The sequence below is a fragment of the Cydia pomonella genome, chromosome 8 (genome assembly GCF_033807575.1).
Source record: "Cydia pomonella isolate Wapato2018A chromosome 8, ilCydPomo1, whole genome shotgun sequence".
NCBI classification, from domain to species: Eukaryota; Metazoa; Arthropoda; class Insecta; order Lepidoptera; family Tortricidae; genus Cydia; species Cydia pomonella.
In genome coordinates, this window is record NC_084710.1 from 12,722,011 (window position 1) to 12,749,389 (window position 27,379).

Below are 27,379 nucleotides of genomic sequence, written 5' to 3' on the forward strand. Positions count from 1 at the left end.
TTTTTTACTTTCTTCCGATAGCGGTATTTGAAAATACGCATTATTTAAATCTATTACACTTATAAATTTCGCTCCGTGGAATGAATTTAATACGTCCAATTGTAAAGTTGGTTTTTCGGTTTCAGATGTCATGTACTTATTGATTTCACGCGCATCTAATAAGACTCTTATTGTTCCATCTTTCTTTAATGTAAATGTTAGCGGACTACAGTACTCAGTTTGTGTACGACTAATAATTCCCTGTTCTTCTAATTCGCGTAACTTTAATTCAATTTTTTCACGATACGCATATGGCACGGGGTACGTTCTTTTTACTACAGGTGCATGTGTATCCATTTTTATTACATGTTGATAACAATTAGCCCTGCCTAATTTTGAGTCAAATAGAGTTTTATGTTTCATCAATACTGAATGTAAAGCTTTTTTCTCACTTTCTACTAACGATATCCCTACTTTACAAGTCACTTGTGTTTGAGTTTGATTTGAAGTCTCTATGCAACATTGATCCTGCCATCCATTATATCGATCATGAAATGGTATCCATGAGGTTACACCTTTACATTCGATATTGACTCCACATTTTTCCTTTCTTAGGTCAATTGATACTACATTTTCCTTAAGCCAGTCAAATCCTAATATTAATGGAAAATTGAGATTAGGTATTACTACAAACCCAATTTCCAACTGTAAATCATTTATGACAATAGGTAGCAATCCCATAATTTTGATATCTTTACTCTTGTGCCCTGATGCTGATTTGATATTAAAAGTCTTTATCGGCATTACTGGAATATCAGGATATTTATTTTTTACAACCTCCCAAAATTCCTCAGATATTGCCGTCACATCGCTACCCGTATCCAATAAAGCCCTTATAATAAAGTCTCGCATACGTACAATTATTTCACTTTTAAACGTATTTGATTCCGGAATTTCTTTTACTTCCTCAAACACAGATGCGATAAATTCGTCCTCTACTTCAATATCTATGAACTCGCTTTTTAATTTTAAAACATTAATTAAATCGTGTATCCCTATCAACTGAACCTTTTCTAAATTACTATAACCTAAACCTACTCCTTGTTTACCATATACTATTTCTAATTCTATTGGTGCACGCAACCCATTATCATTTTTTCCTAACAATTGACCTGGTAACCAATTCATTTTATACATTAATTTTAGAATCTTGACCCTATTATCTGTTTCTGTAGCTGATCCGGGGACGTTTTTATCAGCAGATATTAGTTTTCCGAATCTTCGATAACTATTTCTTGTTCTATAGCAGCCGTTGTTGCTTCTGGTCTCCGCCAATTTTGATATTGTGTCTGGTTTTTTTTCATGGTTTGATTGGATGTTTTCGAGGCCCCAGACGTTGTTGGTACTGCCCGCAACTCTTGTTTATTTACGTCGTCCATTGCGCGTAGAAACTCGGCAGCTTCAAAAATAGTGGTAACTTTAGATGACGCAAACGCTTGCTGTATATAACGAGGAAAATGCCTCATTATGTCAGCAATCAATTGATACTCAGGAATAACATAAGTCAACATTTTTGCTTGTCCGACCATTTTTACAAAGTAATCGTGCATACTACTTAATTTTGATTTGTCCCAAACCCCGTGAACTATATTCCTGCGCAACTCATTTTGCTCATGCATACCCCAGTATGATTTCAGAAAGTCGGTTTTGAACTCTGCTACACTGGTCCACCTGTCTTTATATAGCCTGGCCCAATCGCGAACTGTCCCCTCTAAACATTCAAGAATCGCTTCTATTTCATTGCTATCTGATGCAATTTTTTTAAGATACATTTCTAGATCTTCCAAAAATGTCACTGGATGCGATTTATTTTTGCCAAACTTGGGACGTTCAATATTTGTGTTTTTAATATTGTATATAATAGTCTTCTTCTCTTCAGCAGATAGTTCGTTTTCACTGCCTGAAACTATTTCAGTACACTGTGTATCTTCTAATGGTTGTTGTGATGTTGTATCTGCAGTTTCTATAGCTTCCACTTGTACAGGACTAATTGCCGTTGCAAGCTCGTTCCGTAACTGACTAAGCCCCTCCGTCATTTTCTGTTCAGTCTGTTTCAGCAAGTGATAGAACAATCCACGTCTTACATCCGATTTCTTTTTTATAATTCCACGAGCTACTCGTGCTTTTTGATTAATACGTTTAGTAATGCTTTTCTCGACAGATGGCGTAGCTTGTTGTATGCTTTGACGCGTAGATTTTGATTTAGCTGCGGCCGTTCGCTTCCTTGTGGCCCTCTCCATTTTATTTATTTTTAATAATTTTATTCACTTTATAACACTGATTTAACACTTTTTTCACTTATTTAAACACTTATTAAACACACTTATTTTATACATGAATTTTTAATTTTATAAACTAAAAACATAATTTAGTCACTTTTTAAACACTCACTGGATTTCTACACTATGTTGGTAAAAAAAAACGTATATGTATACATCCGTACATATACATATATGCACATTTGTTTAATTAAAACGAAACTATCGCCCGCTATCTTTTTGTTTGGACTCGCATAACGCATTTTAGTTTTAGCTAATTTTAATTGACTATTTATACTAATGTATTTTTGTGTTTGTTTCAGGTAATATTAGTCCCTACAATGCAAGTTACATCGGTAGAGTGCAGCCAAGAGGAGAAAAATTATATTGATAATATTATAATATATAGATATAATTTAAAAAAAATTAAGAAAAATCCAAATCATATTGTTCACATTCCAGTTTTCTTACGGCAGCAAAAATGTAGCCGACGAGGCTACTGTATGTAATAAACTATTTATATATATAATCCTGGTCATTCCGGCACCAAAAATGTACCTTACCCCATCTACTACTAAACTAATTAACTAAAATTCAACCAGGATTAAATAAAAATAGGAAATAAAATAAAATTTGGCCATGTGATCGTCTAGTGTATTTACGTTGTGAACCTTAGTACCCTTTGTCTTTTATGTGAAAACTGATACGATTTGGATTTTTCAAAACTATCCCTAAATATCCTATGAATTTGTAAATATTCCTACTGTATATTTTTATTAACACTATTGTTAGACAAATAAAAAAAATAGTAAATAATATATATTTTTTTAGAATTTATCTCCTACCGGGCCCTACCGTGACCAGTTACCGTGAACAGTAGTAAGCCCTTTTTGTTTGTAATTTAAAAACTTATATTTTCCTTTTAATATATCTCTTCGCTAACCTAGCTAGCTAAAGGAAAATATGTATATGTAACCATTGTAACCATAAGTAAATATATTGCAAAAAATAGTACGTACAAACATACTTTATCTACTGTCACGCCCGGATGAAGACGGGTCTCTAAGCTAATTAATACCCATTTTATTGTATTTTATTTTTAATAGGTATTCCTAAGCACTATGTAATATTACTCTACCAACGTTTCGTAACCTAATTTCAGACGAGAAGAAACGCCAAGAAACTCATCTGAATCTACTAATAATGTATGGAATACTGAAAACAATCGTCTATTAAATATGACTTTATTTACCCTTTAATTCCCCAGTTATAGAAAAGCTCAATTGTCACTAGTGAACTGCTCCGCCGGTCACTAGCTCCCTATAACAAAATTATTTAGTATGTCCTCAAATAACTTTGTTCCCCTATCTCTCCCAATGTAAAAATATATAAACCTTCAATCATATTTAATGTACGAGCCTCAGTAACCCATCCATATGCTACTGAAAATAGATTTTAATTTATTTTGTAATTAAAAACAGTTAAAACTCTAATGATTTTAGTATTGCTTACAATCAAACTAAATGTGAAAGAAAATAAATAAACCTAACACCCAAATAATGACTCTACCCTAACTCTACCCCAAATTCACCTATTCTAATGTGTGTAAAACTAGAGGCGAACCTCTATTTTTACAGGGAGGAGTGTGTGTATGAGGGACCCTGATTTAAGCTCTAAACGTTCGGCCGACAAAACCGAGGTATAGCAAACCCTAGTGTCTGTGTGATTGCCTCCCTCCATCTGTGTTAGCCGAAGCCTGGGTACAGATGAATAAGGCGCCCTAACCATGTATATAATGTGTATAAATAAATATATTTAACAAGACAACGCTTCTTCAATTACCAACAGATTTCAATGAGTAAGGATTACTCCTAATGGTCCACACGTGAGACCCTCATATCCCTCTGTCAGACCTTGAAGAGAACGTAAGAGGTATAATCGTCACCTGTGTTGGTAAAAAGGCTGACGCCAGGCCCCTCTCGCGACCTGGACCTAACTCTCTACTGGATTCCCGAGTAAACCTGCTTGTCACCGTCAGGTTAGGTGTACTCGGTAGGTTGACCATGCAACCTGACACTGAACTGGCTCTAAAATACAAAAAATCCACAAAAATAAGTAAGTATTGACACTAAAATAACAATTGAACAGTCTGACAAAGAACAGCATAGTAGCTACGCAATGTCAAACATTCAATCGTCAAAATAACACCCTTTGTTTTTACGTCTACGAATAAGCCAGTGAAAGTGACAATCCGACGGTCAAAAATATAATGCCGGTCCTGGCTTAAACTGAGCTATTTATAACCTTCGACAAACGCTCCAGACGTGTTAGACGCGTCTCTCGTACTTATCGCAGGGTAAAGGCACCAATAGTCAACCCCTCCACGAAATTTCTATATTCAAGAACGTCTCATTTGCCCACTAATTGATCAATAAGAATTATGAATGTATTTACTCATCAATAATTTAATAAAGTTTAAATTTTACAAAGAATAAAACGTAATTTAATTTAGCTTATGGAAATATTTCATTAAATATAATGCAAGGGCCCTTCTGCCAGCAATCAGCCTCCTGTCTACCAAGACACAGCCTTTAAGTACCCAGTCTACAGCCATCCCATTTTAACGCCTGGCTATTGGGTTCCGAGTTCCGTGATTACAGTGTCCAGTGGTCAGCCACAGGATGACTTCTGAGTATTTGATGTATTTCAATGAAATAAAGTCATAATAATGTAGATATTTAAAGGTGCTTGATTTAACAACTTACATTACATTTGAAAATAAAAAAAATCTTGAAACCTATGCTCAGCCTCTATCGGCTGAACTCTGGGTCCACGATCCCCTTAAAATTACTGCCTCAAACCCAGTAATCGGCCAGGGTTTACTTTAATATGGATTTATATTAATTTTCCACTTCTTCCAGACAAATGAAGTATTAATTACGTGAAGCAGAGCACATGCTTCTAAAAAAATATCACAATTCGGCTGCCGACGTTTGATCAAAATACCATGTGACGCTCCAAAAAATGGCGCATATGACATATCCCTTCATGTCAGAAGACAGCACTTCTTTGAAGTAGTGTTGTGGTTTATGCTAAACAATTCTTTTAGAAATTAAGTTACTTTTCAATTCATACTTTATTAATCTATAATAACACCTACTTTTGGCACACTGGTGCATGGCTCAGCACTGATGCCTTTACCTTATACGTTTGACTAATTTATTACCCTTTAAACTCGAGTACCAATCTCCTTTTCTGAGTAACGACCCACTACGAAATAGGATTTAGTTAGTCTTTGTTTGTTGTTTAAAATTTCTCGTGAGAATATTTTGCTTCTATTCCATTAAACTTACGGAATTAATTTATTAGTTATATACATACTATTTACTAGTATTTTGATTAATATTGGAACATAATAATTGAAGTTTTTAGTTTATGAAAATGATATGGACCGATTATTTGTGCCAATTATTTTTATATGTTAACTAGATCTGCTAGTGCGTCTAGTTACAAACTTTAACGGCTCTACATTTTCTAGTAAAATCATCTTATCTTATGTCTATTGTCCATTTCTTATCTCTCCTTATGTTGGTATGCCTTCTAAACTAACTTCTAAATAAACTGTACATGTCCTGTGTTGTCTGTGATGTCCATAACAATAAATGTTTTTTGTTTTAGGTACCTACCATAAGTCCTTTTACCAAACCAAAATTTATCATACACCGAACATGCTCTCCTGCCAAAACACAAGAGGGGAAAGCCAGGAAAAAAACAAGTATACTATAAAATGTATATAAGCCAGTTAAGTACTTCCAGTACATATAAAAGAATATCATGATCTCCATAGAAAAATACGTTACCGACAACTGTAGGTTAAAAACTATATGAAAATCTCAACGACTCATGTTATGGCAAATATAAAAGTATAGATTACGTATAATAAGACCTACGCGTCTTTTGCCTGAATATAAATGTATTTTAATTTTAATTATAGCCACCTTTGTGAACAGTTGAAAACGCTGTAAAATTGTGTCTACATATTTCATACAACGTATAAATGCCTGTGGCGGAGGTTAACCTTAAAGCTACTCTCAAAATTATCATCAAGTAAAATTAACGTTAGGTATTTAAATAGCCGGAGCCATAAGCAAAATCAAAGGAAACCAAATAGATAGAAATAAATAGCAAAACTAAGTCATTCCTCTATTAATAATTTTACGAAAGCGCCAAACATAGATATTTCGGTATATAAAGATTCCTTTGATCGGTATATCCTTATTTAACCATCCAAGAGCTAATATATATTTTGCTTAAAATATATTTTCATTTGAGATTGGGGCGTAACCGTTTTATTAGGTTGTAATAAACATTCTTTGAAGAATCTTGTTGCAAATTAACTGTGTGTACATTTTGAGGAAAGGTGTGGTGGGTACATTGTTTGAAAGTATAAAGCAAGTGTAGAAACTATTGCAAAGCATGAACAGTCAGCATCAAAAGTAGCGGATCAAACAACGCTTCAAAAATATGTACAATTATGTAACAGCTTAACAAAAATGTATGGTTCTATAAGTAGAACAATTAAAACTGTAAAATATATACTTTTGACCGTGAATTTTAGAGATTTATCTATATTTGGAAAAGTTATCCGGAATATCAGATACTTTTGGCGCGTTGTTTCATTCGCTATTATTGATGCTGACTGTACCTGCGCTAAATGTTGTTAGCTGCTCCGGCTCCATTCATTATTTAGACCATTGAGTATAAGAGAGTATATTTTTTGTTTGTAATTTAACGATTACCTAGGTACCTAACCTAAATTTTATAACTTAAAAAAAATTATACCTACTGTTGTTACTTACGAGGCTATACACGTCGAAAAAATCTTTTTCTATGTTCTGTACACTATGGGATCCATATCCATATACATACCTATAACATAAAAACTACTTTGAGGTAGAATTGGTAAGAACTCAAGTCTTTTGAATCTAAATTTTAAGAAGTCGTTATTACAGTTATTACACGACTCCGCGCTTAAAACCTAAGTCTTTTAAGACTTTATTTTGACACTTGGAGAGACTTTACACCTCCAAATTTTATTAGTATTAGTACTCTGACATTGGGGACCTTTTACATCTCCAGATTTAATGTGTTTTTAACCATAGAGACTATACATCTCTATTGTATTGTAGTAATTATTTATTTTAAGATTATTATAATGTAATGTTTACCCAGGTATTGGCTGTTGTATTTATAAATGTTGTTATGTATTTTTCATGTCACTATATGATGTTACTATAAATGTTGTATTGACTTGTAAAAGAGCCCTTGAGGCCTACTTGCAGAATAAATTTTTGAATTTTAAATTTAAGTCCCGAGTCGTGTCCTTTATTGGGTATTTTAAGTGCAACTTAAAACGACTTGAGTCTTCAAATAAAGACTTCGTCAGAAAATTTATAGGTTTTATCTACGAGTAACATAAAGTGAAAATTACATATTTTAATGATTTGTGCATAACCTATGAATTTAATGTGAAGACAATGCCTTTTAAAAAACTTTTGTACATCGTGTGAGTTCTCTTTAAAGGGCTCAAGTCTTTACTAAAGACTAAGGTCTCGATAAGGACTCAAGTTTCGACTTACTGATTATTAGAGTCTGAAAAAATGAGTCGAGTAAAAACTTAAAGCAGAGGACTACTCTATTCTATTTTATTATTCATTTTTTTTAAACAAGGAGGAGAATTTGAGCGAGCGCTAGTGGCCTAGAGGTAAGAGCGTGCGACTTGCAATCCGGAGGTCGCGGGTTCAAACCCCGGCTCGTCCCAATGATTTCGGAACTTATGTACGAAACATCATTTGATATTTACCAGTCGCTTTTCGGTGAAGGAAAACATCGTGATGAAACCGGACTAATCCCAATAAGGCCTAGTTTACCCTCTGGGTTGGAAGGTCAGATGGCAATCGCTTTCGTAAAAACTAGTACCTACGCCAATTCTAGGGATTAGTTTCCAAGCGGTCCCCAAGCTTCCATGAGCCCATGAGCCGTAGCAAAATGCCGAGACGATGATGAGGAGGAGGATTTGAATCTTAACCGACACTACTTTGAAGACATAAAGAAATTATATTTATCGTAAAAATATGTTATTTATTGCAACGTCGGTGGAAAACAGGTGTGTTGCCGACACTTTTAAAAATTTGTCCACTTTTTTCTTTTCCATACTTCCTCCTTCCCTTGTCCCTTGAGAAAACCTTTCAGCCTACATTACTTTGGAATACCCTTCTATAATTCAAACCTATATTTAGCAAAAACGCTTTTTAAATTCAAAAATACATACGGCTATACTTTGGATGACGACACGATACAACATTTGCATGATGACTACGAGTACAGCAACGTTGCTGTTGTGACTAGCGTTTGCAAGCCGGATCCGAAATGTATGAAATTATCCAGATCTGGATCCGGATCCGCGGATCTTCCAGCATTTCAGATCCGTTATGCAAACCGTTGCGACGTTACTGTTGCGGCGTTGATGCATCACAATCAATTGTGTAGTTTTCTTTGCCATATTATGGTGAGATTTTCGGATATTTAATGTCATTAAAGGGTCCGACGCGATGAAATTTCATTATTTTACCTTTTATCCGACGTTTCAGCCAGGTTAGCTGTGCCTACGGAAGACTGAAGTTCCAGCAAAATGTCCATGGAGATATTGGTAAACAAAACTAAATTATTCGATATTAAAGCATTCACTGCTAACGTTTTCGTAGCCGATTCTAGCGTTTTCCCGCTTTGTAGAGGAAAGTGATAACGAACAGAGCGCCCGCCAAACAGGTTTCCGGCACTCAATGTGTTAATTTCTATAACCGTTACCTGGGCTTTAACCGCGAAAATCGAAGTTCGTCAATTGCGGGCATTTTTCTCTGTCACTCTAATTACGTGTTAGTGAGAGTAAAAGAGAAAGATCCCCGCAACTTGCGAATTTCGGTTTTCGCGGTAGGCCCCCAGAGCTACTTAGTGCAACCTGGCTGAAACGTCGTGACGATGTTAATCGTGTTAGACCCGTTAATGAATTTAAGTATGTGTACAAAACGCGATAGTTTAAAAACGAATTAGCGCGTATATTTTCGGATATCATAAAATTAGTGACGTTTGCCGCATTACTTTCGCGAATATGACTTTTAGCGTCACTAATTTTAAGGGAATTGACAGATACAGCGGTGGCATCGACGCCACACCAGTAATTTTGCAACAGTAATGTACCTGCAGCTGCCATCTAAATGTCACCTTTACTGTCGCGATTAGTACGTTCAATCTGTCAATATTTCATCGAAGAGAATGAGAATATGTCACCGCTCATGTCAACGCCAAAGTTACAACAGTATAATACTGCTCAACTGTAGTCGTCACCCAAATGTCATATTTAGTTTGTACCCAATGTCCTCATACCAAGAAAGTACGATGTGGGCTCGACCATTAGTCAGTTGAGAATATACGGATATGCTTCATAATTATCATGACCGATAATAAGCCATGGAATCCATCTTCATCTATTGTACTTACCTATAAATAATATTCGTTTTCATATCAAGAGTGATTGAATCTCTATATATGTTGGGTTAATACACAGCGAATGTGTATAGAGGCCGTGACCCGTTCATAATGTGAATAAACAAGACCAAAATTATATCAAATTTGTGTTTCCACGAAGAACCCAAAGGAAACTTTGTTTATTTACTCTAAGATGCTGTTAATACAAGTTTTTTTTTTATTATGGTCCAATATTGTCTAACGAGGTCGTTTTTTGTCCAAGTTTAACAAAAAATCTTGAAACAAGTTATCGTTCTCAAGTGGTTAGCATCAAACATTATAATAAAGCTTCCAGAGTACTAGTGGTAATTACTCGTAAAAGTATATCTGAAAGTTTCTTGCCCGTGAGACAGAAAAGTTCCCGGACGTTGATTACTCACCAAAAAAAACTTTAAAAATAGAGACCCGATAAGGCGGGTTGACGATAGGTCAAGATTGCAGGTTTTTTGTATATGCTTCTAGCATAGGCCAGTATGCTAGCCTTTATGATAACAATGACGATAATAGTAGTTTAATCGATAAATACAAAGTGTCGTTAATGTCGACCACTTACCTAGTTTGGCCGATAACAGGAAGTCTGCCATAATAATTTTGACTCTGTCTTAAGTAACTTTGCAGCGGCAATCAGAGTGTGGAAGCGACACCACAAATGACTCCATGAAAATGGTGTTTATATTGTCGCAGCAACACTTTGTCGCTGCTAAACGAGTGCAAGATTAACTTAAATGCACTCAATTTGTAAAGGCCTATATAGCACTTATATTCATAGATACATAATTATGACTTCTCGGCGGTTGGAGGCAAAGGCGAGGTCCATCACGACTGCAAAATAAGGTTTCAAAACTGCGGAATGAAAATCAAACCCGAAGGCTGTCTTATGATAAAAGCTATATTTTATTTCCATAGAACTATATATTACAACTACGTTGATGTAGATCTGATACTCGTTTTACTCAATTACATACTCGTATAACAACGTCATTAACCCAGGTATACAATAGAATCCACAGCTGTGTTGAAATTTAATTTTCAGTAAAAAAATATTTCTACTTTGTGTAGAAAATGGGTTTCCTCAGAATAAATAATATATATGCACCATGTTGTAGTGCACACACCTAGGTGCACCTAAATCGCATCAGCGCACCGATTGCATCTTCGATTATTGTTTCATCCTGCTTCATCATGCTTGGTCAATCCAGATGATTTCCTTAATAGTTATTAACCCATAGGCTTTGTATGCGTAACAATCACTGAACTGCCCCCAACCCCTTCCACTCAGTACTCTGGTATCTACAATATTAGCAGGATAAATAGAGTGAATATTTGGATTCAACGGAACAGACCGAACCTGAAATATTTGAAGAATAAGGGCATTTCCAAAAAAAAAAGTACCTCCCAATTTTTGATAAACTATTAACTCTTGGATTATTTCTACTCAGAATTACGAGGACTGTAGATTTTAAAAGGCAAAAGTCCGAAAAAAAATGACATTTTGTGACGCATTTCCACATGCATTTTGTATGAACTCACAAAACTGAGTCCCAAATTTTGTATGAAAACCGGGGACCCTTTTTTGTGACTCTGTGTGGATATTTAGACCCAAAATTTGTTATTTTTTGGTATAAGAGTAAATGGCTCTTTTATACCCACATAAATTCACTTCAACAACGAATCTACCGCAAAGGATGCCGTAAAAGTTTTCGCCCAATAAACGTAATTCCACGTTGTGTATGAAACACCAAAACGTTAATTTATCGCCTGCTTATCATTGCATGCAATAATCCACGGGGCATAAATTATTTGCGGATGGCGACACATGTGTCGTCCCGTCCACAATGGCCCCATGTTGCTAGCTGCGAAATTTACGCGAATCGACCGCATTTTCAGGCTTGTTTGAAACGCGCGTTTGAGAACTTTAGTGCTAGGGCAAGTTGTAAAATGGTGGCTAACTGAAACTTTCTGAACCACAAACTGTAATCTCTCTATGCAATATTGGAAAAAAATGAGGATACAATATTTATGTGTAGAGTTTACCAAATTTTACACTGCATGTGCCTCCCTTTCGATTTGTGGTGGTTAGGTTTTATCTGGTGATTAGAAGTTATGTTTTATGTGTTTCGAAGTATTAGAAGTCGTGCATATATAATAACTCTTTATTGCTCACCTCAAAATTTAAACAAACAAACACAACTTCATAAAATACGATAAACATGACAGCAGTCACAAGGCGCTCGTATCGCTAATAAGCATTAGACTAGTCGTGCAGAACTTCCGTATAATTTGAAGCCGGATCAGAATATTCCTCACAAAATATCCCGACATTTCTTTACTATTGTGGCGTGGAATCCAACAAAAAGTGCAAATAATACCTACCAGCTGTTATAACAGCGGGGAGACGTGAAGGGAATATTTATTCTTCGTGAGCCTAATTAGGAGGTTATCTATGTAAAATACCCCTGAATTTTCATCGTTTTCACGCGAACTTCTGGGAGTGTTATAATTCTAAACAATTTGCCTTCGCACGAGTTTCGGAATTGCTTTCATTCAGAATAAGTGCCCGCCTCAACTTATCTCGGCATCGCAGCGATTTACCCTCTCACGGAAATTGACTATTTTCATTCACATAAGGTGGGAGTTACCTACTTAAAAAAAAATGTTGCCAAGCAACGCACTTTAATTTTACTTATACACCTGGAAAATGTATTTTAGAAGATCCTTAAAAAAAGTATAATGCTATTGGACTTAAAAAAAAGTATAAAGCTATGGATTGATCTCGAGCTTTTATTAAATAAGTAGGAAAATAATAAACCATTGCACAACACCAAAAAAAAAATATTATTAATGCTATCTACTCGTACTTACCTAAATTGAAACCCACAACTATATTTTACTTCAAATTTAATTTTGATTTCCTTTGTATAACATTCCTTGCATTCTTTGTTAAAATTTCTACATTTGAAAGAGGTCTTCTCTACGAGACTGCATCTACATGTTGCACCCTCGCTACAAGGTTTATTGAACACTTTCAATCCAGTAAGTGTTGCACTTCTCTCTTTATTTATAGTACTATGTTCGTATATGAATTGTATATATACCTGTCATAGACGTTTATTTGTGTGGATAATATTAATCAGTCTCAAAAACAATAGATAAATGAGTAAAATCTATGAATGAATTTATTTGATGCGCCCTACTACAAAAAAATAACAAGTCAATTGTAAAAATAAACTTAGGTTGACCTAAAAGATATTTTTCAACTGAATGAGAGCGGACCGGAAATAAATATGAATGTTCTTTTAAAGGAATAAGGATATATTATAATGACTTAGCTTGACAAGCAAAAAAGTACGAGAATGACCAAGACAAATTTACTAGAAACAAAAACAACAACAAGAACATAATTGTCGCATTATCTCGTAGGTATTAAGTAGGTCATATACATAACTATTTAATAACATATAAAAAACTCAAAAACGCGCGTTTTCCCAGGGGTAAGAACTGCTAGCTAGATCGATTATTCGCCCCCATTTCCGAAATCCCCGAAGGCTCGTTTAAAGTTATAAGAAAATTTTGTGGAATTCATTTGATTGTTTTGAAAAACTATACTATAATTGAAGATTAAAATTGACAGTAAGAGAAGACGGGAACTAAAAATTTAGTTTTTTTTTATTGCGTACCTTTTCTTTATTAATCTGATAGTATATAATAATAGCTGGGAATAAAGAAGGTAAACCTAACATGTAATTTTTATTCCTACTTTTTTCCTTTCCTTCTGAGTAGTTCGCCAAAGGTTTCAAACCTGGGGAAAAAGTTATCTGCGAAACATGTGTCGCCAATATTAAGTCAAACAACAAAAGTCTTTTAAAAGTTTTCTAAAGACAATATATGGAGTAATGTAAATCACTATGGTCAATAAATGCACTCATCAAAAATACATTAAAATAAAAAGCATGAAGTAATAGTATACACATACTACTGGTGTGTAGTTTTCGGACATTTAAGTTACTATTGTATTGTACTTATATGTATAAGTGGGTAATCGACAAATTAAATAGAAATTCATCTGGGAGAGTTGGTGTTTTTTTTTTATTGATTATAATTTAAGACACTAAATGAAATAACTCCAAATAAAATTAGTTATGAGCTACAAGTCGTCCTGTAGGTGACGATGACGATGCTCGATGAAGGTTGTTTGATTTAAAAATAGTTTTCATTAAAGTCTGTACTAATTTTAACGACCTAAACTGACCTGACGACTAATACTCAGAAGAAGCCACGTGCGAAGATTAGTTTCATATTATAAACTAGTCTTCGCACGTGGCTTCTTCTGAGTATTAGTCGTCAGGTCAGTTTAGGTCGTTAAAATTAGTAGAAAGAACATTTTTGTAAGCTATAAGAAAAATGGTGATCATTTTGACGCGTAGACTGATCCGTTACTTTTGATGCTGACTGAGTGCTGACTGTACTAATGTACTTGTAGTGCCGATAAATTATCGTTACCCGCCAATATTTGTACTAAAACACTACAGACTTATTTAACTATAAATTTAGGTACGAAAATTTCAGATTGTATTAATAGTTTACTGTATATATACTTCATTGTTACTGTGTGTTGTTATTGTAAGTACTTCCTAAAAAAATCTTAATATATTTGATCTCAGAATATCTTTGAAATCAAATCTTTGTCTCTCTGATTTCAAATCCAGAAGATGGCTGTCAGGGAATGTGTAAAAGCATAGCATATAAACTTACAAGCCTCAGCACTCGAAGAACTACTCAGCAAAAAGACAATAAAACTTTGCCAATTTAAATTCTGATTTGCAAGATTAAGGTCCACGGGGACATTTACGCAATTTCCTTAGATTACATTTACAAGGACTGTCATAAATCATTATTAACTAAAAGTGTTTCGTTTTGTGGGGTGACAAAAAAGAGAAGTGTCAGAAACGACAGTAGCGTCATTAAAAGTATTATACCTATTATAACATATTATACCCTTTATGCATTTCGCACATCCACGCAGACGTGCACTGCATGTAGTTTAAAAAAAAATTCACTACACCAGCTGGTAACACACCTCTTGATTGAAAAACCTATTTATTTATATATATATATATATCTAATTTATTGGACATAGAAATAAAAACAAGAGAACCACAATTACAGAATAAATTAAATACAACAAAGGCGAATGTATCCCTGTATGGGATCTTTTTCAGTTAACCTTTGAAGAAATAAGTAGAATAGAAGTAACGGAATGAATGACGAACAAAAACATAAGTGTACAATCACTAACATTAATGAAATGCAAGTTTTGAATACAATCACAAAACAATACTGTATAACAAATTACCCCAACATCTCAAAAAAGAATCAAGACTGACAGTGTTTCGTGCTAAAGTGAGAGACCTATTATTAAACAAGACTTTGTATAACATTAATGAATTTAATGAAGTGTAAATGTTACAAATTATGACATGCATGCACTTTAGTTTAAAAATGCCTGACTAGTCGCACTTGTTGTAGTTGGCTGGTAGAATTGACTTTTTCGTGATTATTTTTAATGATAACATCACAACGTTCATTTTGAATTAATTTTGGTTTTATATTTTAGAGTTAGTATTTTCTTTGCGTTGGTGTGGTGAAAAAAATTGTGTGTTCTTGTGGCGAAATTTGTTCTCTCGTGCCTTTAAACCCTCGACACGCTCAAGATTCCACTTTTAAATTTTGTATTCTTTCGCTTGCTCGAGAGGTTAAACAACAACTTTGCCCCCTTGTTAAACAAATAAATACGCGTATTACCGCACATGTGAATATAGTCCAAGGTTTCAGTTAAGTACCTATTTATGTCATCTAAAATATTTATGGTGAAAACCGAATTATCTCCCTTGTATTTCCGCTGGAAGATACGCTCATTGGCTTGTCATCATTCTTCTGCAAATGCTTAAATTGCGCACAAAATATTATTTGCGGAAAATACTGGCGATGTGCGCCACACTAAGAACTTTTAGCTTCAGCGTGCCCCTTAAATTCTTAATGTTTACCACGTAATTTGATACTTTTCTACATTTTGTGAGTATTGCCAAAATAAGAAGCCGTTGAAATTCCCGGAATATTTCAATGTACGCGGCTTGTGGCGGCGAAGGTCTCATAAGCCGCTTACACTACGTCACCGACTCCGAGGGGGACTATGACTTACGCCACGACGTCTCGGACATAATACTCGCTAAACCCTACGATGTTAGGTTCAAGTTCATAAAAATATATGACAACATTTCTCAAACTAGGCTACTTGTTCACAGCTTTCATGGAGATGAGCGAGTTACATGACTGGATTTGGTAGCAATATCAATACCTTTTACGAATTTTACCCATAGGTAAGCCAGGTATTATTTCATGCCACATACCTATTATCCACATGCAACTTGATTCCGGAAGCAGCATAAAATAACCTACACCAATTTTGGGACAGACGTTATCATGTCCGATATTTTATGCTATATCTAATTCTAATCTCTCTAATAATACATTTAAAACAAAAATCATCGGTGCATAGAAATACCATCCATCCAATCTAAATAAACTATTGTTAGCGCGATATTGCGCTATTTAAATAAAACAATATATTTAAAGTAGTACCATTGTTTTAATGGTGTATTACAAGTTACACTGATAGGTTCTTTGTCTAGGACACGCGCGTTCAGTTCAGTGGTTAAATTGCAAGAGGTCGATGCTCGGGTCGCGCTGCACGTCGATGTGTCGCATGTGCGAAACTCCGGCGCTGGCATTGCGCTCTCTGGTTGGCCGCCGTTCTGTTGTCTAATGTTGGCAGATTGGAGCCGCATTTCCATCAATCATTGGTTGTAGACAAAACTAGCGGTGTTGCCACAGCGCTAACAACTATGATCAATATGGCAAATATGAAATTAAGAACACAGGTGTAGTTTTATACGCAATGAGATATATGGACATAATTGTTCATAATATGATATTTTCCCATTAAAATAATAATTATTTCTTATTAAAGGGTTGTAACCTGTAAACCTATGAAATGTACCCGGCTGGTTACATAATACCTAGGGATGTACTAAAGGAAAGAAAAACAAGAGAGTTCACTTGATAGATGTTTTATTTCTTCTTTCAAAACTCCTACATACCCTAAAAATTCAACTTCTAGCTCAGACTGCTAACGGTAGAGCTGTTGGTTCATTCATATCTGTATTCTTACAGTATAGGATAAATCACCAACAAACTAGTTGTTTAATTAAATTTTATTCTGGTAAATATTATATGAAAAGTTACACCTAAGCATTAAATTTGGCAAGCAACACTGTCCATCAGTCCTCAGTAAACCTTGATTATGTTATTAAAATTATTCATTATAAATACGCTCTTTCCTCAGCAACTTGGCAAAGGAAAGCAACATTTGCCTCGACCTATAAAATCTGGAAAGAATAAATAACTTAGTCTTCCGAGTTAGGATTAAGCTGGTTTGCAATGAAAACACTTTGTGAGAATTGCTTACCCAGAAACCAAATCTGAATCTCCGGAACTACGAGTATATACTCGTATGGCGACAATAAATTTCCACGCTGAGTTTTATAAATATATATTTTAATTTTGTAACAAATCAGTATACTGACACTAACCCATGCCGTCTTTTCTTCTCCTTCTTTTTTTTCCCTACATTTCAAATTTAGTGCTCTCTTCAGCCAGAACTGTGTGTTGTCAGTCAAATTGTGCTACCTTTTAAAACATGTAGGTTTCATTTCCTAACGACACAATATCCAGAAAGAAATGCTGAAATACAACTATTTATATTTGTAACTAAACTAATTAAATTAAATCTTGTTTCATATTTCTAAAAAAATATAACACTAAGAGAAATAAAAAATAACAACGAAGTTACGCTAACACCACTAGATGGCGCTATGTGACAGGGTAAACCAGGGTCAATAGGACAACTTTTGAAATTACCGCTTGTAAAAATAAATTGAACATACACAACTGAACTATGTAAATTAATGCGTCCCTCAATTATATAACTGCATTTAATCATTCCAGACGTGTATAAGTATTTACCATCTTTTTCCGTCCTTTCCGCAACCGCCATTTAAATACTAATTTTTATTGATTTGCGTAGTTTTAATATAGTTCTCAATATGTTATATCGTACCACATATAGACAGAAGTGCATACTCATTGTACTTGCTTACCCTACTCATTCAGGTTCGAAAAAATTATAAACTTTGAAAGGTTTTATTTCGGAAACTATTAAGTCTATACAATTAGACTATTCTAGTCTCATATTGTAGCAAGTTTACTTTAAAAAGGCTCTGAAAAGGCACTGTCAAAAATTAGTCCTTTAGGGTTATGATCACCCAAATCTAAAAAAAATACGACATCTTTGTGGTTTTCTCGATATTTGACAAAGTTAATTGCGTTCGGCGCTCGAGGTCACAAACTTGGATTATTCATTGGGCCAACATCATAAACAAGCTTGCAAAAAATCAGAACTATCGGATCTGACGCAAACACTACTGTATAAAGTTACTAAATTAAAAAAAAAAAACACAATAAAACAAAAAATACCGAATAAGATATTACTTACACGCCGATGCCACTCTAAAATGAAGTTTATAAAAAAATTTAGACCCCATAAGCTTAAACAGACCGGTCTCCACAAACAGAATCCGCTCACGAGTATGACGCGTATCTCAACCATCGTGCATCGCCTCCATCGTCCTTCATTCGGAAAAGTGGCGACCCGATCAACGACGCCACCGAATTAACTCATAGGTCTCGATACGAGTGTCACTTTTGTTATTAAATTTTGTCATAATCTTTCAGTACTGTCATATCGGTTTTGCTCCGGCGACAACGACGTTGGAAATAAATAGTATAAATACATATATATTTCGATACAGCTTGCCCCGTGCTTCAATTGACCCCGGTCTACCCTAAAAATTAAATAAATAATCAGGTAATTTTAATACATAATAATTTTACATATTATAAAACTCATTGTTATAATCGTTGTAGTTGTAGTTACTATCGGATATCCTTCTAAGAGAGATGGGCGTTCGTACACGTACTTGTATATTATTTTTATGTGCCGGGCTCTACTTGGTGTCTGTAGCTACAAATGTTAAAGAACAGGTAATACTCTTAATGTAGATAGACTACATGCAACGTATTCATTCGGTAGTCGAAGATTTTTTCATGTAGTTCAGCTTAGTTAATTTTTAGCCTGTGCAAATTGGTTGTAAGTTTTGGACACATTTTAGGCCACATGCGTAAATTTCATTTTATCTAACGTTTAGATCTTTCTTTTTGGTTTTTTAGTACCAAAAAAAACTGTAATAGAAAATGTTATCGCATTTATGAAAATTTATCAAAACATTTTTGTTTTTTATTTTTTTTTATCATACATAGTTAGCCACTTTTACATCCAAAACCAAAATCTCAAAAAACTTCGTTTTAATTATTTAACCTATCTTATCATTTTTTATATCACACTTGAACATGAAGGGTAGTATTTCACGCATGTTTAACGGGAATAATAGCAAAAATATCCGTAGGGAGGAAAATTCTGAATATATATATATTTTTTAAACTATGTGAAGTATATGAACCATTTAGGTTATAAGCAACATTTCTTTAAAACCAAGCTACATATGAGATTTATTTTTAAAATACTGATGTTTATTATTTTAATATGTAAATACCTAAATATTTTTTGAACAATATTAAATTAAGTCTGAACCCCGAATAAGTCTCTTGCCTTTTTTGCCTTTACGCCAAACAATAAATAAAATAGCGGACAGGATATTTGTAATTTTACCGTATTCGACATTTATATCGCTTAAAACTTAATTTATTTTTTCCGAAAATGTGATGGAAAACATCGTATATACTCGTAACACGGGAGATATGGAAATTGTAAACTCGTGTCATAATAGTAGTGACTGCTACATAAAAAAAGGCATTAAAATACACGAGTGTGGGTTTAAAAAAAGAACGAAGTGTGTTTCTTTAAAAGTTCACACGAATGTTTTAATGCCTAATTATGTACAGTTACATACACAATTTTATCTACACACACATTATATACTTTCTATGAAATATTCACTAACCCAAATTACAGCCTCCGTTAGGGCATCGTTGCCAATTCGAATCGGAACTCGCGGCTATGTGGTGGCGTCACCGAAATATTTTAATCGCTTATTTTACACGAAATTTTCGCTATAGTTACCTTAAAAACAACAAAACATATATTCATTTTATACATAAAACTAATTAAAAAATAAACTGTACGTCAAATGGCGGTAAATGAAAACTTTTTTTACGCATGTAGTTTTTTTTTTAAATCAGAGACAAACTAGAGTCGGGGGCCTATTTCCGTATCATTTGATACAAACTAACATGCGAGATATGACAAAATTGTATGCAATTGACATTTCATTTCAAACAAAAAGGCATCTCGGCTGATATTAGAAAAGAGGTCAAATCGAATTGCTTTTTTTTCAGAGATGTTCCTGAATGCATAACCAAATCGATTTTGATGTAGTTATGAAGCTATAACTACAGTATCACAGATAAGAAATTTGTTGTAACAAAACAGTTTATCGTAATGTTGGCCATTATTTACGGATTTTAAAGGCATCATAGAGGGTTTATGATATGTGTGTAGATAAAAATACTAACGCAGAGTGTTTCTATTGACTCTCGTTAATAGTACATTACTACAGAGGCCGGGACGAAAGGGGTTGCCGGCCGAAGACATACAAATAATATATATAGCTGCATCCCCACACATTTCTTATATAGATTTTATTTGCAAACTATAGGACCTAGAGTGAGAAGGAAGATGTTTTTGTATACAGGTCCGGAAAAATATGGATTTTTCGATCTGATGAAAGACCAGGAACCTGCATAAGAGCCTGGCTAAACAGTAAGACTTGGTGGGGGGTGCTCTACCAAATGTCATAGAGGATTCTGGGCAGTTTCTAGAGCCGCCATTTTTTTTAGGTCTGAGGCGGGCAACCCCATATTTCCCGCCGAGGTATGTATAGTGCTTTTCTCAAACATGCAATGCAATAATAATAAGATTAGGATGATGATGATGATGATGATGATTGTTTCATGTCCTAATGTGATAGGTTATTCAGTGCGTGGGGTATTGAAGGGGAACTAAAATTTGATTCTTTTGGCGCTACGACGCACGCCATTACGCTTTGTTTTCTTTTTTTCTATTTTGTGTTTTTTTATTATTACTAGGGCTGTATCTCCTAAACCGTCCGTCGTAGCGCAAAAATAATTAATTCCCCCCCCCCCACCCCCTTCCTCTTCCCTTTAGGAAACACTGAAATAATAATAATAATAACAATAATTCAGCTCGCCACAAGCTGGCCCCCATGGCAGCTTGTGGCGAGCTGAATGGGAAGTGACGTCCCTTGGGTCCCATACCCGCGAGAGTCGGTCAGACCCCTCTCTCTGGCTTGCCTAAATTGGCCGGCTGGAGTGAACACTGAGCAGGCGCAGCAGGACTCTCACCTCTGGCTTGCCTTTACCGGCCGTCCAGAGTGGGGTGTCAGAGCTATATGCTCGCAGGGTGGAAGTGAAATATGCATAAGACGCGAGTTGGCACAGTGGCTGCTTACAGCCACTGGGTAGAAAGCGGCGCACACCTCTCCACACCCTGAGCCACTCACGCAATGTTGTCCCCTTGTCGCTCTGTGCGAGCGGCCGTATTCGGGGACCCATGTTGTGAGTTGGCGAGTCACCACCTGTCCATTTTTTCGTGTTTTTTAACATATGATCAGGGCAGGTGCCATAGTCTCCTCCATAGTCTTGGTTACCAGTCCACTAGCAACTCAACTCAATAGCCCGGTTTCTCTTTGTACCTTTTTCTTACAATCGTCCTACACTAACCGGGGCTTGTCCTTGGGTGCACTACTATAGTGCAAACAGGGATAATCGTCGGTTGGTGTCACATTACTTTTAGAGTAAATTGTCTAATTACAAGGGGCCTCTACGTGTTGGCTTCGGCCCCACGCACGCCTTTCCAAATGCCCGGGACCCCATGGTTCCGAGAATTTGAGGGACACATACAAATAATAATAATAAAAAAACAAAAAAATTAAAAAAGAGGACTTTGCCGGCCTAGGCCTGCAAGATTTGTATGAAATTCCATTAACGACCTCTTGTCCTAGCCGCACCTGAATCATACTTCGCAGCTTATTATAAGGAACACAACATCAATATTTTATTGCATGTTTGAGAAAAAATATTTACATGCCTCCTTTATTGCAAAATGTCCTATAATGTCTACTCGTATAATGTTTGTGTATGTGTAAGTAACCTGCTGTAAAAATGTACCAGTAGTTTTGGCGTAGTTATTATACGAGTAGATAAATAAAATAGATCGAACTTAAATCGTCAGCAATAGGTACCTAATCCATAATAATTTATCTTTTTTATTTGTTTTCTCCATGGGCACAAAAATTGGAGTAAGTAATGTCAAAAAAATAACTAGTACTAGAATCTAAGGTAACTAATTTAACCATCTTCCAAGGATCGTAACGTCATGAAAATTTGCAGCTGTATATAGTTCTGATGACAATACAATAATATGGTACCGTCGAACTGATCTGATGATGGAGCCGGAAGATATGGACTGGAACTTCATGATGGAACATCGTATCATAGCTGTGTTTGGATTTGTTAGAAAAGTCTTGTGAGAACATTGACCACGATTTGGTTTCAAGGTCTGATGCTGAAGCCGGAAGATAGGCACTGGCATTCCATGATGGATTATCGTATCATAGTCGTTTTTGCACTTCTCGTGCAATTATAAAAGCGTGTGTTTTTAGTGTTTTTAAACTATTAATTTATTTAAAGGTAACTTCATATTAACACATCGATTCTATACAGGTCGTGCAAATGCCTCTCGTGAGCAGGTGTTGGAATGCAGAATGCAACTTGTGTCCGAAATCGAGGCCTCTCTTGAGCAGGTATCCGAGTGGGGTAAACGTAATCTCGTCCAGTTTAACCCCAGTAAGACACAAGTTTGCGCGTTTTCCTCTAAGAAAACCCCATTTGTCTTAGCGCCTAAGTTCCAGAACATTCCCCTTACCATTTCTGAGAGCATCGGGATACTCGGTGTCGACATTACGAACGAAGTCCAGTTTCGGGGCCATTTGGAACTCAAAGCCAAACTAGCCTCTAAGAAGCTCGGGGTGCTCAATAGAGCGAAACAGTACTTCACACCAGGTCACCGGCTTTCGTTATACAAAGCGCAGGTTCGACCACATATGTAGTACTGTTCTCACCTCTGGTCTGGAGCACCGAAATACCAACTTCTTCCACTTGACTCCATCCAACGTCGGGCAGTTCGTATTGTTGGTGACCCCGATCTCACAGTCGGTTTGGAACCTCTCAGTCTTCGGAGAGACGTTGGCTCTCTATGCCTGTTCTACCGTCGTCTGTACAATGCGGAATGTTCTGAAGAACTTTTTGAATTGGTGCCACCGTCACATTTTTATCACCGCTCCTCCCGCCAAAGAAACAAAGTTCATCCTCACTTTCTCGACACGTGGTAAACCAAGAACAAGGGGGCATCTCGCTCGTTTTTTCCCAGAACGTGCAAGTTGTGGAATGAGCTACCTTCTGAGGTGTTTCCCTTGCGCTATGACATGGGGTTCTTCAAGAAGCAGGTTTTTAGGGTTCTCAAAGGTTGGCAACGCATAAGTGGCTCCTCCGATGTTGCTTATGTCCATGGGCGGCGATGACTCCTTCCCATCAGGCGGCTCGTCTGCTCGTTTGCAGCCTATTACATTAAAAAAAAAAAAAAAAAAAAAAAAAAAAAAAAAAAAAAAAAAAAAAAAAAAAAAAAAAAAAAAAAAAAAAAAAAAAAAAAACATCGCCCGTAGTAACAGTAAATTAGTAACAGTAACGTTGCTGTGTTCACCAACGGAAAGGAAACATTACAATTGTATATTTGATCAGAGGGCCTACCACAAACCACGTTCAACGTGTTGCCTCTCTGTCGCACTTGTAAATTCGGACGTAAGTGTGACAGGGAGGCAAAAAGTCAAACGTGGTTTGCGGTAGGGCCTCTGACTACATACTGCGATCAATTCTGTATTCTGTAACGACAAATAAATAAATAAATTGCTCCATATGTTTCAGATCTACTACGTTTCTACGGAGCACATTAACGTGACATATTTTCACCCCGAGTATTTTGTTTACTTCAATGCCACGTCGGCGCGCCCTGGTCGGTGGGATCCAAAGTACTACGTTACTTTCCATGCACGATCCCTCAAGGTCCTGGATAGTAACATAACGGTAAATAACTAGGTGGTCCAATTTCAAAATCAAATAAAGTCCTTAAACAGCGAAGTCTGCATGCAAGCTAAACCTTCTCCATGACGATGAAACATAATTAGGCGGAGAAAATGTTGTTTTTGTAGCAGCTACGGCAGTGACATCTTTTAAAAAGAAATAATAGTCTATGGAAACTTTTAGAATAGAATAGAATAATTTTTATTCGTAGACACAAACAAGACACATTAAATTACATGATATAACAAAAACATAGGAAGTATAAAGTGCCACGAAATGGCCTCATCTCAGCATGTTGCTGGTGGCTTCCAGCGCTGATCTTCCGATGAGACCATCGAGTGAGAAAAATCACGAAAAGTAACAGACAAGAAGGAAAAAGACAAAATAATATAGAGTGAACAAATTGAAAAATAGATAAAAGATAACGACTAAATTAAGTAAAGATTATTTTTATATCAAGCATCGTAAACATAACACTGTATCGGTCTTTTCAGGTAGATATTTACTTCTTCGAGTATCGCAGCAATGAGTACAGGCGTGGTTTTGTAGAGATGCACTACAAGGGATGTGATCTCGTTATGAAGGACAATTTCTTTGGACCGGCGTTACGAGCTAATTTACCGGGCTGTCCTATCCCGCCGGTAAGTTTCTTCTAAGTAGGTACACCGATGACAGCAAACAAGCGTTCGGATTTTATGATGGATAAACGGTTGTTCACAATCGCCTTAAGCAAACAACCAGCCAAGAGCATGTCGCGCCATGCTCAGTTTAAATTTGCGTAGTTCTGTCACAATAGGTTGAACGGAGGCTGTTAGTAAGTACCTACCAGGTACATTACAAGATTTACAAACAAAATGGAGTTCCTTCGCAGCGCTTTGTACTGTTTACGTCTTAATACTAAGAAGGGAAGACTTTTAGCAATAACTCAAGAACGGCTTAACCGATCAAGGTCGCTATAGTTTTTATTGAAAAAAATTTTTAAGCTTAACTTTCAGAATTTTTTCTTATTTTTTGGACCCATGGATCAAACAAAAGTGATTGAGGTGAGGACGCATATTGTTTTCTTTCAAAGCATGGACCTAGAATACTAAGGACGTAGTTTCGCGAAAACATATCTAGGATTCCATTACCCACCAATTTTATAGTATAAACGCGTGACACACACATTGACAGTTATCTCTATGGCCTCATCCACCAATCTGCCGTCAGTCGAACTGAGACGTCAATGCATTAATTGTTTGAAGAAAAAAAACCCCCGCATGCGTGGTCAAATATTGCAAAAATTATACCGATTGAAAGAAAAAAAGAGACAGGATAAATTTTCATAGATAAGTTAAACAATTATCATTATCTTTTCTAAAATACGATATGAATCCATGAAGTTGTTCCTAAAGTGGAGGGTGCTCCCACTTTTTTTGCCATACTAAATTGAACCTTATCACAGACCTAAAAAGGTGTTTGTACCAAACTAGAGAAAATGTACTTAATCCGCCTAGATATACATTCGTGACACGCTCACATTGAAACCGTCCGGCATTGCATGTTACAGCTGGTCGTCAGTGGCGCGGCCTCTGTCAAATTTTTCCTCTATGTTTCGAAGCGATTATTTCCGGAAATAATTTGTTATCTTCTCTTGTTGTCGTTTTCTGGCCAAAACTTGAAAAGCATGTTGCAAGCTGTCGAAGTGCTAGAACATCTGTTATCACCAAGAAGAACAACATTATAGGCTTTATTTGACTTTCATAAATTCATACACAAACAATAAGGTACAAACAATAAATCAACTACGTGTGCCAGCCAAAACGGTCAAGCTAAGCTTTGTGCTACAGCAAGGAGGCTGCAGCGCTGATTTTCAGCTTGCTTTTTTTTCTGATAACCGACCACATACACACAATGCGAAACGGCAGTACAGGAAAAAAAATTAAAAGAATAGGCACAATACAGAAAGAACTCTTACCAAAAAGACACACAATAAGAATACACATAAGTAAATAAATAACATAAAACAAATACACATACATACACGATTTATAAGGGTCTGTTGCTCAGAAGCACTGCGCTTTTTGTTCGGACAAGCTCCCAGTACCTTTAGAACCACAAATGGGTGACTGGCGGCAGATTATTCCAGCACTTGGAAGCCGCATATCTGAAGCTACCACGAAAAGCAGCAGTGCTGCCCAGCCAGCGGCAGCCTATATAGAGAACCTCTTGAATCGTATTGGATTGTAGTACATTAAATGTTTACAGGGCGAGTACTGGTTGACCAACATGTCGATCCCGGACCTGCCTGTTCTGCGCACCTTTCCGTTCCGCAAGGGCCGCATATACGTGAACGCGACGACGGTACTCGGCGACGTGCGAGTTTTCAACGGATATGTCGATATGGAGATCAAGTTGAAACCTTTAGCGAGGCGGATAAAATCTAAACCGACCATAATGTAGTAATAAGCCAACTCATGCTAGACCGGGCCGGGCCGGAGCTTCCGACGCTTCGTTTTCTATGGAAAGCACCACGTGATCACGGATCAGCCATCATAGAAAATGAAGCCCGGTCTAGCGTCAGTCATCCCTTAATCTTTTATTGTCGTTTCTCACCCGCACTTATATTTTGGTGCGAGCAAAGATGAGCTACTGATATCAAATAATGTATTAATACCAGATATAAATAGAAATAGGCCTCCAACTCAATAAAGTGTTTGATCTGTGACAACCTCATGGTATGCGTTCATATTACGAGTATGGTCTCATTCGGCATACATAAAATAATAAGTTCAAAAACTAAAACCCGACTACTGAAAATCGCGCTCTAAAAAGTATGAAACAAGAAAAGATCTCATCGGAAATTATCATATAGCAAATATTAAATAAATATTATAGGGACATACTTACACAAATTGACTAAGTCCCACGGTAAGCCAAGAAGGCTTGTGGTGTGGGTACTCAGACAACGATATATATAATATACAAATACACATTTGGATATGTCCTCTTAAATATGTATGATATACAAATACTTAAATACATAGAAAACATCCATGACTCAGGAACAAATATCTGTGTTCATCACACAAATAAATGCCCTTACCGGGATTCGAACCGGGGACCATCAGTTTCATAGGCAGGTACACTACCCACTAGACCAAACCGGT

The 27,379-nt window shown here is 36.0% G+C and overlaps 1 protein-coding gene and 1 long non-coding RNA gene across 2 annotated transcripts in view; both read left to right on the forward strand.

Moving 5' to 3' along the window:
- The window catches only part of LOC133520611 (uncharacterized), a 31,644-nt gene extending 24,422 nt beyond the window's left edge, over window positions 1–7,222 (forward strand). The window contains exon 4 of the long non-coding RNA XR_009799784.1: window positions 5,976–7,222. This is a non-coding gene — a long non-coding RNA (uncharacterized LOC133520611). The remainder of the gene's footprint in view (window positions 1–5,975) is intronic.
- Window positions 7,223–23,709: 16,487 nt separating this feature from the next.
- LOC133520610 (uncharacterized) lies at window positions 23,710–26,940 on the forward strand. The gene is made up of 3 exons (XM_061855127.1): window positions 23,710–24,233; window positions 24,725–24,871; window positions 26,478–26,940. The coding sequence occupies exons 1-3, from the start codon at window positions 24,066–24,068 to the stop codon at window positions 26,670–26,672; spliced, it is 510 nt and encodes a 169-aa protein (XP_061711111.1). The 5' UTR covers window positions 23,710–24,065; the 3' UTR covers window positions 26,673–26,940.
- The last annotated feature ends 439 nt before the right edge of the window (window positions 26,941–27,379 follow it).

Bases quoted from the DNA above. Each gene is read 5' to 3' on its own strand.
- LOC133520610 (XM_061855127.1), top strand. From the start codon at position 24,066: ATGTTTCAGATCTACTACGTTTCTACGGAGCACATTAACGTGACATAT. The intron at 24,234-24,724 runs GTAAATAACTAG...CGGTCTTTTCAG, and splicing joins TCCTGGATAGTAACATAACG to GTAGATATTTACTTCTTCGA. The intron at 24,872-26,477 runs GTAAGTTTCTTC...AAATGTTTACAG, and splicing joins CGGGCTGTCCTATCCCGCCG to GGCGAGTACTGGTTGACCAA.